The sequence below is a fragment of the Genypterus blacodes genome, unplaced genomic scaffold (assembly GCF_046128005.1).
Source record: "Genypterus blacodes isolate CSIRO-AG114 ecotype Tasmania unplaced genomic scaffold, CSIRO-AGI_Gbla_v1 ptg000055l_1, whole genome shotgun sequence".
In the NCBI taxonomy this organism is placed as follows: Eukaryota; Metazoa; Chordata; class Actinopteri; order Ophidiiformes; family Ophidiidae; genus Genypterus; species Genypterus blacodes.
The window spans coordinates 3,989,850-4,004,780 of record NW_027466867.1 but is presented as its reverse complement, the minus strand read 5'-3'; the positions used below and the strand labels follow the sequence as shown (position 1 = coordinate 4,004,780).

At 45.8% G+C, this 14,931-nt stretch overlaps 1 protein-coding gene across 1 annotated transcript in view; it reads left to right on the top strand.

Moving 5' to 3' along the window:
• nrg3b (neuregulin 3b) overlaps window positions 1-14,716 on the top strand; it is a 115,908-nt gene extending 101,192 nt beyond the window's left edge. Inside the window, exons 5-9 of the mRNA XM_076152158.1 lie at window positions 2,807-2,909; window positions 4,610-4,733; window positions 8,022-8,131; window positions 10,244-10,417; window positions 13,741-14,716. Of these exons, the coding sequence (XP_076008273.1) occupies window positions 2,807-2,909; window positions 4,610-4,733; window positions 8,022-8,131; window positions 10,244-10,417; window positions 13,741-14,431 (1,202 nt within the window). The 3' untranslated portion in view covers window positions 14,432-14,716. The remainder of the gene's footprint in view (window positions 1-2,806; window positions 2,910-4,609; window positions 4,734-8,021; window positions 8,132-10,243; window positions 10,418-13,740) is intronic.
• Window positions 14,717-14,931: the final 215 nt, after the last annotated feature.

The following is a 14,931-nucleotide window of genomic DNA, read 5'->3' as shown; positions in this document are numbered from 1 at the left end:
AGTACATCGCTTGCCAATGGCGTTCCGGCCTGTGCCTCAGTCTACGGGTTGTCGCCGTGTACAGCACATCCGGTGTGTGACATCGTTATCCGTCTCTTCTATGAATCTCCAGTCTGGCTGATGCGTTTGTTTGTTTGTCCATACGGTCGTCACAATTGAGGTATTCCGTCTGGGCGAGGGGGGCGGCGTCCTCATGTATATGTCACGCCGTCACCGTGTTGACATGTGGCGGTTCTGGTCTGTTCGGCTTCCGAGGGACATTCATCTATGCGGTGTAGACATCCACAGCTACGTTCACGTCTCCACCCATCCGAGGAAAAAGGTGCGGCGGGCTCGTTTCAGTCTGAACGTAAAGCCCGGCAGGGTTTGACAGCGAGAGGAGAGATTCTGCATGTATGTAAAGATGCAACTGTCAAGATTTGTGTAAGCGTGACGAAGGGTAAGAGACGCACAAGCACGCGAGCGAGGCTAGACTTCAGACGACATGAGATGAAATGACAAAGAAACAGCAGGAAGTGGCGTTCATTTGGTGCCACTCCTTGTATGTAAGGTGCACAGAGTGATTGACTCTTGCTCCTCCCTGGCTTTTGAGTCCTTATTCCGAAATCGTGCGGCTCTGCAGAGTTCCGGATCGTGACCGCTAAACCTCCGGGGAGATTTATTGTCAAGGTTTTGATCCGTTTTGGAGTCCTTGCAATCTTTCCTGCGTCTGCTAGTGTTTTGTTGACAATGAAAGCTCTGAATGTGTTGCTGGCAGCTCACCGATGACACAACAATCCTATGATAATTGGATGGATGACAGTCAGCGAGAGGTAGCAGGAGTAGAAAGACACAATGTTTGCCTTTGAGCCTCACAGGAAGTCTTCTCGCCCCCAACGTCCTGCCTGTGTCCTGCAGCCTTAAATCTGTCTCTAACAATGACAACCGGGGAGGAATGGAGTCGGCCTGTCGTGTTCACAGGGCAGCTTGCTGATGTCGGCAGCAGTCTGTGTTCCTGACACATCGCAGGGCGGGTCAGGAACCCGCGAGTCAGGAACTTGTGGTCTGTGGCGATGTAATGCCAGAGTCTTAAGATGTAGTGAGCTCCGGAAAAAAAGCACAACGTGGCAAATCGGATAAGCAGGACAGCCGGCTGTTACCAAGACAGAAGAAAATGTCTAAATATTGCAGCACTTATATGTGTTACAGTATTCTGAATTACGAGCCGAGTCGTCGCAGTGCTTTTGTTATTATTTGTGCTGTAATGTGTCACAGTTGGCCACCGCAGCATTTCTTCAAAAGTGCCTGTGTTTTTGATTCAAAGTCACCCTGCCTTCCTTTTCCAAGCAGCTGAGTGAGCACTTTGGACCCGGTGTGTATAGCCACATATTGAGACTCCAGAATGTGTTCAGATGTTATCTTTATCTCTGTTATCTCTGCCACAAGCATTCTAATATATCAACAAAAAAGGAAAGGGTTTACTGCCACTCTGAGCTGCTTTGCTGTTGTTGTAACCCCTTGGATGTGCGGATGCAGCACTGTAATGGATTGCGGAGGGAAAGAGGAAACAAAGGACCAAGCAGACTGAGAAGGTTCCAGAAGAAGAGAGAAAATGAGTCCCCGAAAGTCACCGACTCTCTATTATTGGTGCATTTGAGATAAGACGCGGCAGGAATGTATCGTATTTGATTTGGTGATAGTTTTAGAAACATGGAGAGGTTTTCCATGTTGTTGTCGGTGGATCGACGTTGGTCCCAAGCTTCCTGTCTCGGCGTGTTTATGCTGTTGTGCATCAAGCGTGACGAGCGTGTCCCTCCTGGTAATAAGCCAGATCCACCCGCCTTTTCTTTCTTTTCCTTAATTCTTAATAACATTGTGTGCCGACATGCAAGTAAGAACGCTGGGGAATGTAAAAGTACACACTGATCAAATATGCATGTAAAACCTTCATTAATATTTTCTTTAGATCGTCGTTGAAATTTCTCTACCTGACAAGTTCTTAAACAGATATTTTCCGAGCTGGTGGTCACATCTCTCTGGTCCAATTTGAATTTATGATGCAAGACATTTCAAATGAGACATAAAGGGAAGGATCATGTGACAGAATCAAAAGAATTCAATACGTCGTCTAAATGACAAAAACTTGCTTAGGAATGTCCTTGAGTTCCGCTTGAATTGCATTGTTGCAGTAGGCGGACAGATTGGACGCTAATTGCATTGTTGTGGGTGTGTGTCTCGCCACGGACGACCCGCAGGTCCCACACTGTGCTGCGTAATGCCGAGGATCAAATACAGAGATCAGCCGGGGGGATCAAATGTTTCCTGCCCCAAACTGCTTGTGACCTTAAGCTTCTGCTGCCTTCTGCTTCCTCGTCAGGCAGCAGAAGCCTTCGTTTTGTCGCCTTTGAATGCCCACACACATACCGCAAGCACACACACACACACACACATACAGTGTCGCCTCTGCAGTGCAGACGGTCAGTTGGCATCGGCTGGCAGCTTTTGTCTGAACGAAAGGATTCTCACACTTGAGTTGGCGCATGTGGCCGAGCCCTGCCTGTGTTTGCCACGTCCCCACTCTGTGCTCAAACTCTGGCATTTACTGACAGAGGCATCGCTCCCTTTATGCAAATGGAGACTGCAGAGTGTGTGTTTGTGTCTGTGTGCGCGCGCGCGTGTGTGTGTTGTATGTTAATTGAACGATACATTACGCTTCACTCACGCCCGCCAGCGTCCTTTTATGTGTGTGTGAGTGTGAGATTCGTTGACCTGAGCTGTCCTCTCTCTCTTTCTCTCTCTCTCTCTCTCTCTCCCTCTCCTTCCACAGAGAGCGGTGACACCTATCAGAGGCAGGTGCTGTCCATCTTCAGCATCGCCTCGGGGATCTGTCTCCTCGGAGTGGCGTGCATGGCTCTCTATCGTCGCAACAAGTGAGTGATGCCACCTTGCGCCACATTAGTGGAACGTGCCCGGCGGCTATGTAGAAAGAGCACTTCACTCCGGTGGCAGGCGGCCCGCTGAAACCCTAAGTATGAGTCAGCTGGAGGATGTTTTAGCAAGGCATCACGTCCAAATGGTGTCGGATGCATTTGGGACAGATATTCATGTAATATTTATTTGTAAAGTGATTTCAACAGACAGGTGTGTTGCAAAGTGCTTCACACCAGTTCACAAATACAGATGAGACAAGGACCCGCGATCACATTAGAGCTTCAAGTGTGTGTGTGTGTGTGTGTGTGTGTGTGTGTGTGTGTGTGTGTGTGTGTGTGTGTGTGTGTGTGTGTGTGTGTGTGTGTGTGTGTGTGTGTGTGTGTGTGGTGTGTGTGCGGTGAGTGGATTATAGGGAACTGGGAGCAACACAAAAGAGATAGCGCACAAGCAATCATCAATCACAAGCAACTGGGATATAGAATATATAGGGAAACAGGAAGTAAAGGGTCAGCGCGAGGCTTAAATCCTGCAAAAGCCGGATTGTCCAAGGGATTTGAGCAAGAGGAGTAATCTTCGTATTAATTGGTGACATCTGTATTCAGTGCCGGACACAAAGATAAGTTGCATTTTCAATATCCAGCGGTGATTATATAGATGAGGGAGAAAGCCGCTTCTTAATGCTTTTAAAGACCCAACGCACAATGAAATTCAAATCAATGCCTGTTGGTGAGAGTGTGTGTGTGTGTGGAAATCAGTAATCAAACAGGATATACGAGTACGAGTCAGAGTAGAAGTGATCAGTTCTGGATTATCTCACTCCAAAGGGACTGAACAGCGGAGGTCAGTAATTAGTCTTGTATAATATTATAGTAGGGTATTATATAGTTAAACACATGACTTTCTATTTAGCTTCATTATGCTTATGAAAGAGGCAGAGAGAGTTTAGTGATGTAGTATCAAAAAAAAGGCATTTAAGCACCGAATTAAGATTTCATTTCATTCATCAATTACATTTTTAATCTGATCAAAGTTTAATGTTACACTTCATATTTCATAATTAAATATGACTAAATGCATGTGAGTATTACTATTTCTCACTTTTTGTTTGTTTTTTGGATCAATGGGTTGAGCCGTCAACATAAAAACATCTATCATGTAAAAAAGAGTGCAAGTATGCTGAATGTTTTCTTTTTTTCTTCTTAACTGAACGACTTTACTGAAGAAATCTGGTATTTTTGGAACATATTTTTCTCTCTTACTCGCTTCTTTTTTTCCCAGATTATTATGGCCGGGGCATGTAAACACACATTTCACAGCACATTGCCTTGATTAAGTTTCCACTAGTGAAACTCACACATCGCTATTTTTGCAGCCGCTTCCTGTGCTCTCCTCCTCCAGACATCCAGACTTCCAGTGACAGCCACCCTGCAAATGAGTACAAATGTGGCTTGTCCATTGACTGCTGCTCATGATGTCACTTTGGCCTCACACAGGACTCCCATGTTTCACTTGTACCAATGAAGTACCCAACTCTAGCAGTGCAGTCATCGTCTCTTTGTAGATTCTTAGCTCCTCCTTGTTGTGATCAGCCTGGTGCCGTCTCATGCAAATGTTCTATTTAACATTTAATCCAGCCTTTATTTTTTAATCTTGTTACTCCATGTGCGCCTGTCTGCCTCTCTTCCTGTCTGACTCACAGGCGGCATAGGGAGAAACTCCGAGCCCACTTTGACAGCCGCAGCCTGAGGGACTGCAGTGTCAATGCCTCCGGCCTCATGTCCAAATCTGCTCCCAAGCCTCACTACAGCATCCAGCACCAAAAGGTAAATGAGCCCATAATTGATTTATTTAACAGTCCTAACTCATCAGCAGCTGTATTTGTTCTGTTCTTTGCTTTAATACGCCCCAGGATGATGAATGCCTCGGTCATCTCTCCACTGGATGAAATTGTGTGATCTTATCTCAACACAAGCTCTCGGTTGGGAATGAATGCATCACGTTTTGTTAAAAAAAAAAGGCAAAGTCATGCTCTTGCTCACAGGGACAGATTTTCTGTGACACCATTGCAGATTGGAAATTCCACTGAATTCACCTTGGAAACGGGCACAGCAATACTGCAGAGCAGACAAGATGTCCTGCACCGTCTCCTACAGAGGCTCACTCACATGTGGCGTCAAATATGGGAACACGCAAGTGCATCTTTGTAAAACAGGAAGCTCTGAATGGTGAAATGCATTTAATGCGGAATGTCAAAGAATTATTGATGAAAAAAGTCACAGCAAGCACAAAGATAGAAGTTAGAAAGACACTGAACAAGCAAAACAAAGGGATTTAATTGAGGAATTGTTGCTCATTGTCAACAATAGGATTCAAACTCAAACTCCTGATGAAATAAGACAAACTAACTGGACAATAAACTTCACCGTGAACAAAAAGTCTCTTATATACACACTCCACTCACAGGACATGACATTGTGTGAGTGTCTCCAAATCTTTAGCGCTTAGATTTTGTCCCCTATTTGGACAAAAAGACAGCCTAAATGGACACCCACCCGCGGTTGCAGCGCCTCCTGACAGTCTGTATTCAGCGTTCATAGAGGACAAAGGGGGGGAAGGCAGGCAGGAGCACAAGCTGTAATAGATCAGAGTGAAGAAAGCTTAAAGTGGGCTGTGGAAGATCACCAGCTATGAGCACCCAGGGGGGCCATGGGCTGAAGGGACCAAAGACAGAGTGACAGTCTGAAGCTGTTTTCCAATGATTTGACAAAACACCGCTTCTGTCCGCCCACTCCCTTCAGAACAACGATGAAACTATGGAAAGGATGTGTAGGTGTTTTAGTCCTGCAGGTTCAAGAGCAGGTTAGAACGACGACGACGACGACGATGAGGAATCGGGAAAGAGAGCTTAATGATTCGCGCCTGGGTAGCCGTACGCCTTCGCAACTGAAATCAGGCACCTGGACGCCTTGCACTCATCTCACAGATACTTTCTGTACTTTTTTTTACAGCTCTGGGTTGTTATTTCTGTGCTCTTTGCCGCTCGGTACACCTGCCCTGGCACATGCTGACAAAACGCTGCATTCATGTTATTCATACATATTTCTGTACGTGTATATATTACATCTGACATTCTGATCCTGGACTGTGAATACACTACAACACACATATGCCTTCACAGTATTATCTAGAGAAATTGATGTTTAACAGCCAGAAAATTCAGCCTCGAACCTTTGCAGAGGTTTGTAAATCTCAAATAAAAGATCAACAAACAGCAACAACACACAGGAGCTCCTTCCTCCAACTGAAACGGACGATATAAAGGAGAACTGGAGCGGAGGTAGTAGTGGCAAAGTAGTCTAGACATTAGAGTAGAACTTTCTGTGTAGACGGACATCTCGCCATTGGCTCAATATCTGCCCATCGGCCCTTTACCAGGAAGCAAACAGTCTATTTGGAGCAGTCGCAGCAAGGAGATGATATCAGAGCAAAAAAAAAAAGTCAGACTAAAGGACTTCAGAGTGTGTTGTGTTCCAGTTTGGATGTCATTTTGGTGCATAATAGGGACTTGAGACGAGACAGAGACCAGAGTGAGGTACACCAGAGTGGAAGTGAGTTTTTAGGGCTGCTGTGCTAAGCCAAAGCTCTTCTGCCTTCTTTAGTCGCAGTATTACTTGGGTTCAGGGATGATTCAGTCGCCACCGGGCACACACACACACACACACACACACGTATACAAGGAGGTGCTGCAGTGGCATTTGATAAATAGGCCTGTGTGTGTGTGTGTGTGTGTGTGTGTCTACTTCTTTGGTTGAAATTCTGGTACCAGCGTTTTGGTTTGGGATCAAATATTGATCAGGTGAGTCGGCTGGGCCCAACGATAACTGCTTGTTTGATTGCCGTTTATGAGGGATTGAGCGCGTTGCCAGTTTAAGCGATCCCACGTTGGGACTCCTGATGGCTGTGACAGTGGATTCACGAAGGCGCTACCTTCATTGTCGCAGTTCCAATTATTCCTATATAAATATACATCTCAGTTCAGCTTTGTGTGTAAAATGCGGTGAAATGTAACCTTGTAGTGTGTGTGTGGGTGTAATGTCCTTGACGAACGGTCCAGCATCCCACTGTGCAGAGTCGAGGACCTTGGATTGAATCCAGGACCTGCTGTCCTAAATGCTCATGCCCCTTCCTCTCCCTGTTATATGCTTCAGACTGAATATAGAGGCAAATGTTTCTGTTATTCCGCCACACAAACTTTGCTTGCTTTTCCCTGCTCTTTGAAATAAATCCCTCTTGATTCACGTCTAAGCCAGAGAGCGAGCTGCTCTCTACCCGCAGGGTATATGAGAGGGTGGCCAAAATGATCCTATTTTCTCGCACAAATGGCGAACAGCAGTAACAGCTCCCTCTGGGAGTTGGGGAATCAGAAAGAAAGAGACTTATCAGGCATGAGAACACCGAACCAGCTCTAAGTCGCTTCCAATTGCTTTAATGATGTACAATCAGACGGTGGGGGCAAGGGGGGGGGGGTTAGAGCATAGGGAGCGGCCAGGACCGGAATAACGCTTGTGAGGTACTTCGCAGGAGTTTTTTAATAGATATTCACGGTCGCTGTCTCTCTTTGCGCCCTGCTGTAAGATAATGGTGTTAATTCCGATAACAGAGAAGAAGCTAGTTGAGGGTGGGCGGGGCAGGGGGAGTTGGGATGGGGGGGTGCAGTGATTCTTCAGGAGGACATTAATGTAATCTTGTGCTGGATTAATTCCCGAGCGAAGCAGAAGTGCTGTGAGGGCCAGAGTGGAGTTTATTCACATGCCGGTCTCTGCTAATCTGCAGTTTTAGGGTAAAGTGTAATTAAAGGCACTATGACCAACTAATGACTGTGGGGGGGCATCTGCAACCTCACTGGGGAGGGAGGGGACTGCTTCTGCCGCTAATACACACAGTGCAACCGCAGCATTATGCATGAGACACGTCTGCAGATGTACAAGAGGAGATTGCGCAATAGGAAGCGTCGTGCTCTGTATCTTTTCAACTTTTCATCCCGCAGTGATTTTGGCCACCTGCATGTGAGATTTGTTCCATTTACACGTCTCTCTCTCGCTTCTCCACAGAGCTCGGGTCCTCACGGATCCTCGGTTAAGGACGTGGCGGTGGCACCGGGCCCTTCAGCAGCAGCCCCTCCTGTTCTCTGCAGAGCTCTGTCTAAGGGGAAACGCTTCAGGTGAAAATGTGACATCCTCTTACTTCAAGCCCTATTTCACAATTTCTGCTCAGCCCAGATCCAGAAATAAGAGGCAGCCAAGTGAGAAATTTAATAGCGCTGCCATATGGTCCGCATGTAGGGACTGGAAAATAAACAGGTCTGTTGGCAGTAACATGGTAAGTGGTCCACACCATTTTTTTGCATCCAGTAATCTGTGAGATAAAAAATGAAAATTGCTAAAAAGGCACGACCACTAAACTGTGCAAGATGTGGATTTTAAGGTGGTTTTTAAAGTTCATTCTCAGCAGATTTCTCAGGAAAACACAGGGCTGTTGGTATTGATCGATGTGCCCTAACTGAGCTCTTTAGCTTTGGGTTAATGTTTTAATGACATTTAGCTACACGCCCTTACAGGAAACCCTTTCTGTTGCCAAAGTTTGTTCTCACCTCTTACACTTGGGGGTTTAGCAAATCACTCAAGCAGCTCAATTGCCACCAAAATACCTTGCCTTTGCTGGATCTGAGGGTGTTTGTTCCATGCACTTTGCCCCCCTTTGGTGCAATTCATCTGGGCATGTCCCAACACAGCAATCGCAGCTTGGACGGCGACCAAAGCATCCATACCCGGACCCCTTTGACCCCAAGCTCCCAGTCCCATCGCAAACAAACTCGATAGTGGTTTGTTTGTGGTGTTGAGTCGATGATTGATCTTGAAGCCAGCGAGGGGCTGAGTCTGAGTGTAAACCGCACCTTTGATTGTCCAGACCGCATCAAACTGCTGCATGGGAAACATATCAATCAGGTCAATAACATGTTGAAGGCAGCACATCTTCACACCCTTCAGTTTTCAATTTGAAGTGCTTTCAGCTTTCTGCCAACAAATCATCACAGATATGCTTACGGCCCAAAGGCTGAATAGGACTCGGAATGTGTGGCAAGTCTGTGTATGTGACATTTCTGCTTTATTTTGATTTGCTCTCTTTGGCTTTGGTTAAAAAATCAAAGAGAGTTAAAAGAGCAAATGACTTCTATTAACTTTCCACATTTTGTGGACTCACTCTGTGTCACAGAGGAGAGTTTCCTCCAAAAACTCGGTGATACGGCTGCAGGGGCTGATGGCAACTCTCCCTGGCCTTTTATTTACTTTAGTGCCTTCACCATTGTGTCACGCCGGTGCTTCGCGGAAGGCAGCTGACAGTCAATCATCTGCTCAGTTTGCTTTTAGAGCAGGGCAGGAGGGAGAGAATGAGACCGTGATGGATGACGGCTGAGATGCTTTCAGCTGTTGACCCGACAGTCTGGACCTCTTGGTGACCTATCAGGAGAGATGCCTCATAAAAAACTGCAAAAAATCAACGCTGCTGTCAGTGGAGCCCATGATGTGGCCTTTAAATATTACCATAATGTTAGGGTGAGGTCATCTTGGGCTTTTGATGGAACAAGTGAAGCACATATGGATTTTACAGAAGGTCAGAGGTCAGCAACAATCCCAGCAAAACGCACCAATATCAATAAAAGTTGTCCGTTCAACATCTTATCACTTCATAAATGTTACCTATATTATATTACTCTATCAGTTTAGACTTAACACACATATACACACACACGTCAACAAACATCGACACGTACTTCACTAACAATACAGCATACACACATCTTAATATAATCTAATCAGCACAGTGACACCCTGACCACCTTAATCATTATTGAACCTTTGCTCCACTCCTACATGCAAACGCGTGGTCGCCTTATTCAATTCCAAGTTAATCAAGTGCCAAACTCACGAATGAGGGAACAATAAGGTTGTTACTGATTTGTGTACAGTTCTGATGTTGGCAATCATGTATATGTTTATGTATACATACCAGAAGAAGAAGCAGATTGATTGTTTGGGTTGCCAGTGTTGAAATAATCAAGTAATTGCATTGCAAATATGAGTGGGTACCAAATCTGCATGAGAGGATTATTTAGCTGTTGATGCGTACGATATCCTCAATGCATAAGCAGCCACAACTTGTAATGAAGTCAAGATTATACACAGCTGTGACGTGAGCACGGTTTGGATGAGAAATTACTTCAAATCGTCCATTTCCATGCTTCTTTTATGACAATGTCTCCATGTTTGTACAGGAGCAGTTCCCTGTCCCTCAGTCCCGCCCAACAACGGAAGGAGACCAATTTCAGGACTCCGCCCATCTCCAGAGGGAAACACAAATTGTCGACCAATCTCCTGGACGGCTCCAGAGGCCACGTCTACAAACACCTGCAAGAGGATGAACCGACCGACGCGGAGCCAATAAGAAGGTGACACTTCTCAAGATCTCAATTAGTTTGCCTCCAGCGTCAATCAAAAAGTGATGCTGCTTGAACTGAAGTCTGTTCAATATTGCGATCACATTAAGTGCTGAGACTTGAACCAAACTGTTCTGTAAATGTGATGAACGTTAGCGGAGGTTGTTTGGACGAGTAGAACATTCTGATGAAGTGGGATTAAGTGAGAGTGAGAGTGGCAGACGGATGATTTTTTGGAGAAATTGGTTTGTGATTGAAACTCCCTCAGTTCAATTCCTGGAATGAGGCTTAAAGAATCTGATCCAGAGAAATAAATGAGATCCGCCGTGCTCACCTCCAGCATTAATACAAGGGAACACATTTCACTGCTCAGACAAACCTGCAAGAGAAGGGAGAGAGTAGTCCCTAGTTTGAGAGTCTAAGTTACAAATGAGAGAAAGCCAATTAAATCAAACCATGCATGCGTTGTCATGGATACCAGGATGCCTGAAACGGTTAGGTTCTGATACCAAATCATTAAGTACAGTAAAAGCTTCATGGTCCGCACGTCAAAGAAGTCATTTAATTTTGTGTCATGTACAAATTGAGGCATATGAATGGATTTCAGCATTCTGGGACACAATCTTGTAAATTGCAAGGGATTAATTTCAGGCAATTTTTATATGTTAAACTCTCCGCCGTGCTCATCCCCATGTCAAGCGGGGACGGCCTATTTTCCACGGCTACGGCGAGCAAAGTACGAGTACATTGACTGGCCGTGTTTCAGGAAGCATTACAGGCGGGGAGGACTTCTGGCACAGCCGGCGCTTGCCAGTTGGCCGTCAGTATGCTGAAAATAACTTGCGCGGCTTAAGAACTTACACGGCGGTGATCCTTGGCTGGCGCGTCTTCAGAAAAAAGTCACATATCAAAGACGAGCGTCTGTCCGATGTCCTCGGCAACAGAGGGGAGGGAAGCAATCGCAGAGACAAAGTTATGAATTGTTTTGCGTCTGTTCACCGCAGCAGACAAAACGTCTCACTTTATAAATAAGACGTCTACATTTTAGTCCACTGCAACTGTTTCTAGAGGATCATTTCCAAACTTTGTCCGTCTCACTGTCTCTCTGTCTCACAACCAGAATGGACGGATGGATTTTATATACTTTAATTCATAATTATCTTATGAAAAGGCCCAACAGATTATAGAGTAATTATCAACTGAGATGAGATACTGCAATAACAAACTGCTCACACTTGAACTCATCAATAATGTAACACGTGAAATCAATCATCAGTGTTAATAATTGAACACTTTATCACAGACTGATCTATATCCTTTCTGCCCCTTTACTTCTCCTGCTGAAGCCTTTCAGACGTTTCTTTCACTGCGGTCAAATCTTCCATGTGCCTATTTTACATGTTATGGTATTTTCCCAATTAAAGTCTGTCCAAGTTGCTGTTGCGTCACACTGACTAATTCAAATTGCCGAGCAGCAGTTCGCCGTGTTCTATTTCCCTCAGTAGTATTGTTGTTTTGACTCACAGATGCCAGGTCGTGCCTCTTTAAGTCTTTAAGGCCGCCCTTGTTTGACTTGTTAGTAAGTCTTGTTTTGTGTCGGCGCGTTCAGCTTGAGCGACGTCAGCGGCATCCGTCATTAAAGCGCAGCCCCGTCCCCTCGTGCCTCTCCGGCAATGTTCCCGCCACGCCGGCTTGATTGACTCTTGCCGTGACTTGTGAGATGCGCCGCGAGAAGTCTAACTCTTTGTGTGACCTATTTCCATAATTTACATTTTTGAAACAGAGTCTGACGGTGCTAAGCGGCTCTCGTGAAACGGATTGTACGGCGAGATCGTCTTCCACCTGAAGAGATTGACAAGTAAACAAGCAAAGGACTAATAAAGCTGATGAGAATTATTTTAGGAACACACACACGCAGGCAGGGGAGATGTGCAGCTATTGGCAATTACAACTAACACACCTTCTAAAGCATTCAGGAGGAATTTGGGATGTGTCTTCTATCATTCCTCTCCAGATCCATCAGGGTAAAATGGCTTGTGCCGGCCTTCGGTCGGCTAAAATGACCTATTTCTCGACTTACCATCCATATAACACCAGGCTACCCGGCTCCGGCCCCCACCTCTCCCCTGTTGCCATGGATACACCCTCTCGTCTCTGAAAATGAGAAGACAGGAGGCGGGTAGGGGGAGCGAGAGAGAGAGAGAGAGATAAAGTGAGGGGAAGAGGAGAACGCAGACGAGGAAAGATGGAGACGGAGACAAAGTAGTAGGAGAAATGAGCAAAACGAGTGAAGACCAGGGGGAGACGGGACGAGCGCACGGCGAGAATGCCCGCCCTTGTCTTCCCATGTTTGCAAATCTTGAATCCCCTACAGAGTGCTGTTTTTCATCTTCATTTCTTTCATTATCCAGTGTCAAAACACATATTTACTAGTGACAGATGAAGAGAGATTTGAAGGCAAAGTTGCTGCGGCGGTTATTTTTAGACGTGTAGGATTTACCTCCCAGCTTCTAATACGGAGGGAGGAGTGGGGAAAGTAAATCAATTATCCAAACTTGGTTATGCTGCAAACAGTCTCTGGTGACTGACTGTAACACCGGCTTTCCCCAAAAGCTCTAACAATATTACCTCTCCTGCTCAGTCGATGCATTATTTTTACAAACCCACTTGACTCTGGATAGGATTTCTTGCCGTGTTGTGTCGCTCCCACACTTTGCGGCAGGTGTTTCCCCGCTTGTTATCGACGCCGGGCTCGGCTTTAGATGTTTGATTGCTCGATGCATTAACACGCCCCGGTGCTCACGTGTAATCTCGCGTCACGGAGTGTTTTTTTTTTTATCTAGCTTGTCAAACAAGGTGCGTGCGTGTTCTGTCACACGTCTCAAAGGTCAGAATTAGCACAGGTAAACAATCCTCCTCCATTTTTTTTTTTACCTGAATGCTAACACAGGCCGAGGTCAGAAATGGAGCAGCTGTGATTCTTAAACGGTAAATCTCTGATTAAGCAGTCATGAAACCAGGGATATTTCAGTTAAACATTCACACGGCTACAATGCAAGCTGCTCATGCCGAGGATTGTAAATAATTACACAGAGATTACGAATGTACAGAACCTGAAAGATATGATGTTGCTAGATCAACTGTGGGATTAGTGTGTGAGTGAATCATAAAACACTATTTGAAGACGGTGAGCCCCCCTCTTCCCCCTTTCATACTCTTCTCTCACTTCCACTCCTCCACAAAAATGAATGCGGAGGACAAAAGGTCACAGCATAATCCACTTCCTCTCTAACATCCTCACCGCAGCGTTTGTTTTGCTTCTTCTTCCCCTGAAGGTGCGACTCAGCCAGCGGAAGAGTTGGCGTCCTACTCGGCAAGACATCACTCCCTCCGCTCGCAGCCAGGAAGGGATGGACCGAGGTCCCCTGCACTCGGCTGGATAAAGGAACGAGCTTTCTTCCTTTCTCCCTGCGCACTCGCTCTGTACCCATCATCCCATCGCTCCAAGCTTCTGACCCGGAGGGCGTGAATGTAGGTGGTAAAGACCCCAACCAAGAAGTTCTCAAATGGCACCCTGTGTTGGCTAGGAAGTCCACAGTATCCATCAGTGGTTCCCCCTCTCTACCTGGTGTCCCGCTGAGTGTTGCCCCCGCTGCCATGAACCCCTCTACGCTTGGGAAGGACAAGAATCCAAAATCCACAAAGATACCCTTTGAAATTTCTGTGGAAATCGCTCAAGAGTTAAAACATAAAAGTCTCTCCACCCCTGTGACAATATCTAGGTCTCACAGCGAGCTGGAGGCTGTGACTGTGCAGGAGTCTGAGGGGAACGCCGTCTGTTATTCACCCAGAGTTCTCCACACGGGCGGCGGGAGCAGAGGTTTGAAGGCAGCATTCCAAAGAGAAGCCCAGGGACATTGCCAAGGTCAGGCTTCCCTCCTGTACGCAGGTGCAAACTGTTCCTTGGCTACCGAGGGATCCAACAGAGGATTCGGAAACACTTGTGCCAAACCCTCTGCGAGCTGATTGGATTAACTCAGTCGTGCTTCAAAGACACAGTTTCCCTGCAACTGCGTAACTTTGTGGGTCGCACTGGACGGCGAGCAGGTGGGACCATCTGTGTGACCATACGGACCAACGACAGATGGCCATAGTTTTTGAGAACGAACACAAACAAACAGACAGACAGGACTGCTGCGGGGGAAAATATTGATACCGGTAAAAGACATGAAATTATAAGAAGAAAAGAGACAAACAAACACACACACACACACACATTGTGACATAAATGTGACTCAGTCAGGAAAACAATCCGTGATTTCAGTGGGAGCTTGATTTAAAAAGTGTATTGAAAAAAATGCCACTATTTAAAGGGAGCTTCTACTTAGAAACCAAAATAGTGTGTCATCTCTATGTTGTTTCTCTATTGTAAAGAAATGAAATTATATATGTCATATAATATATGTCATATAGACGTATATATATTTGACATACAATTGTGACAAAATAAAGCCTAAGGTAACAGT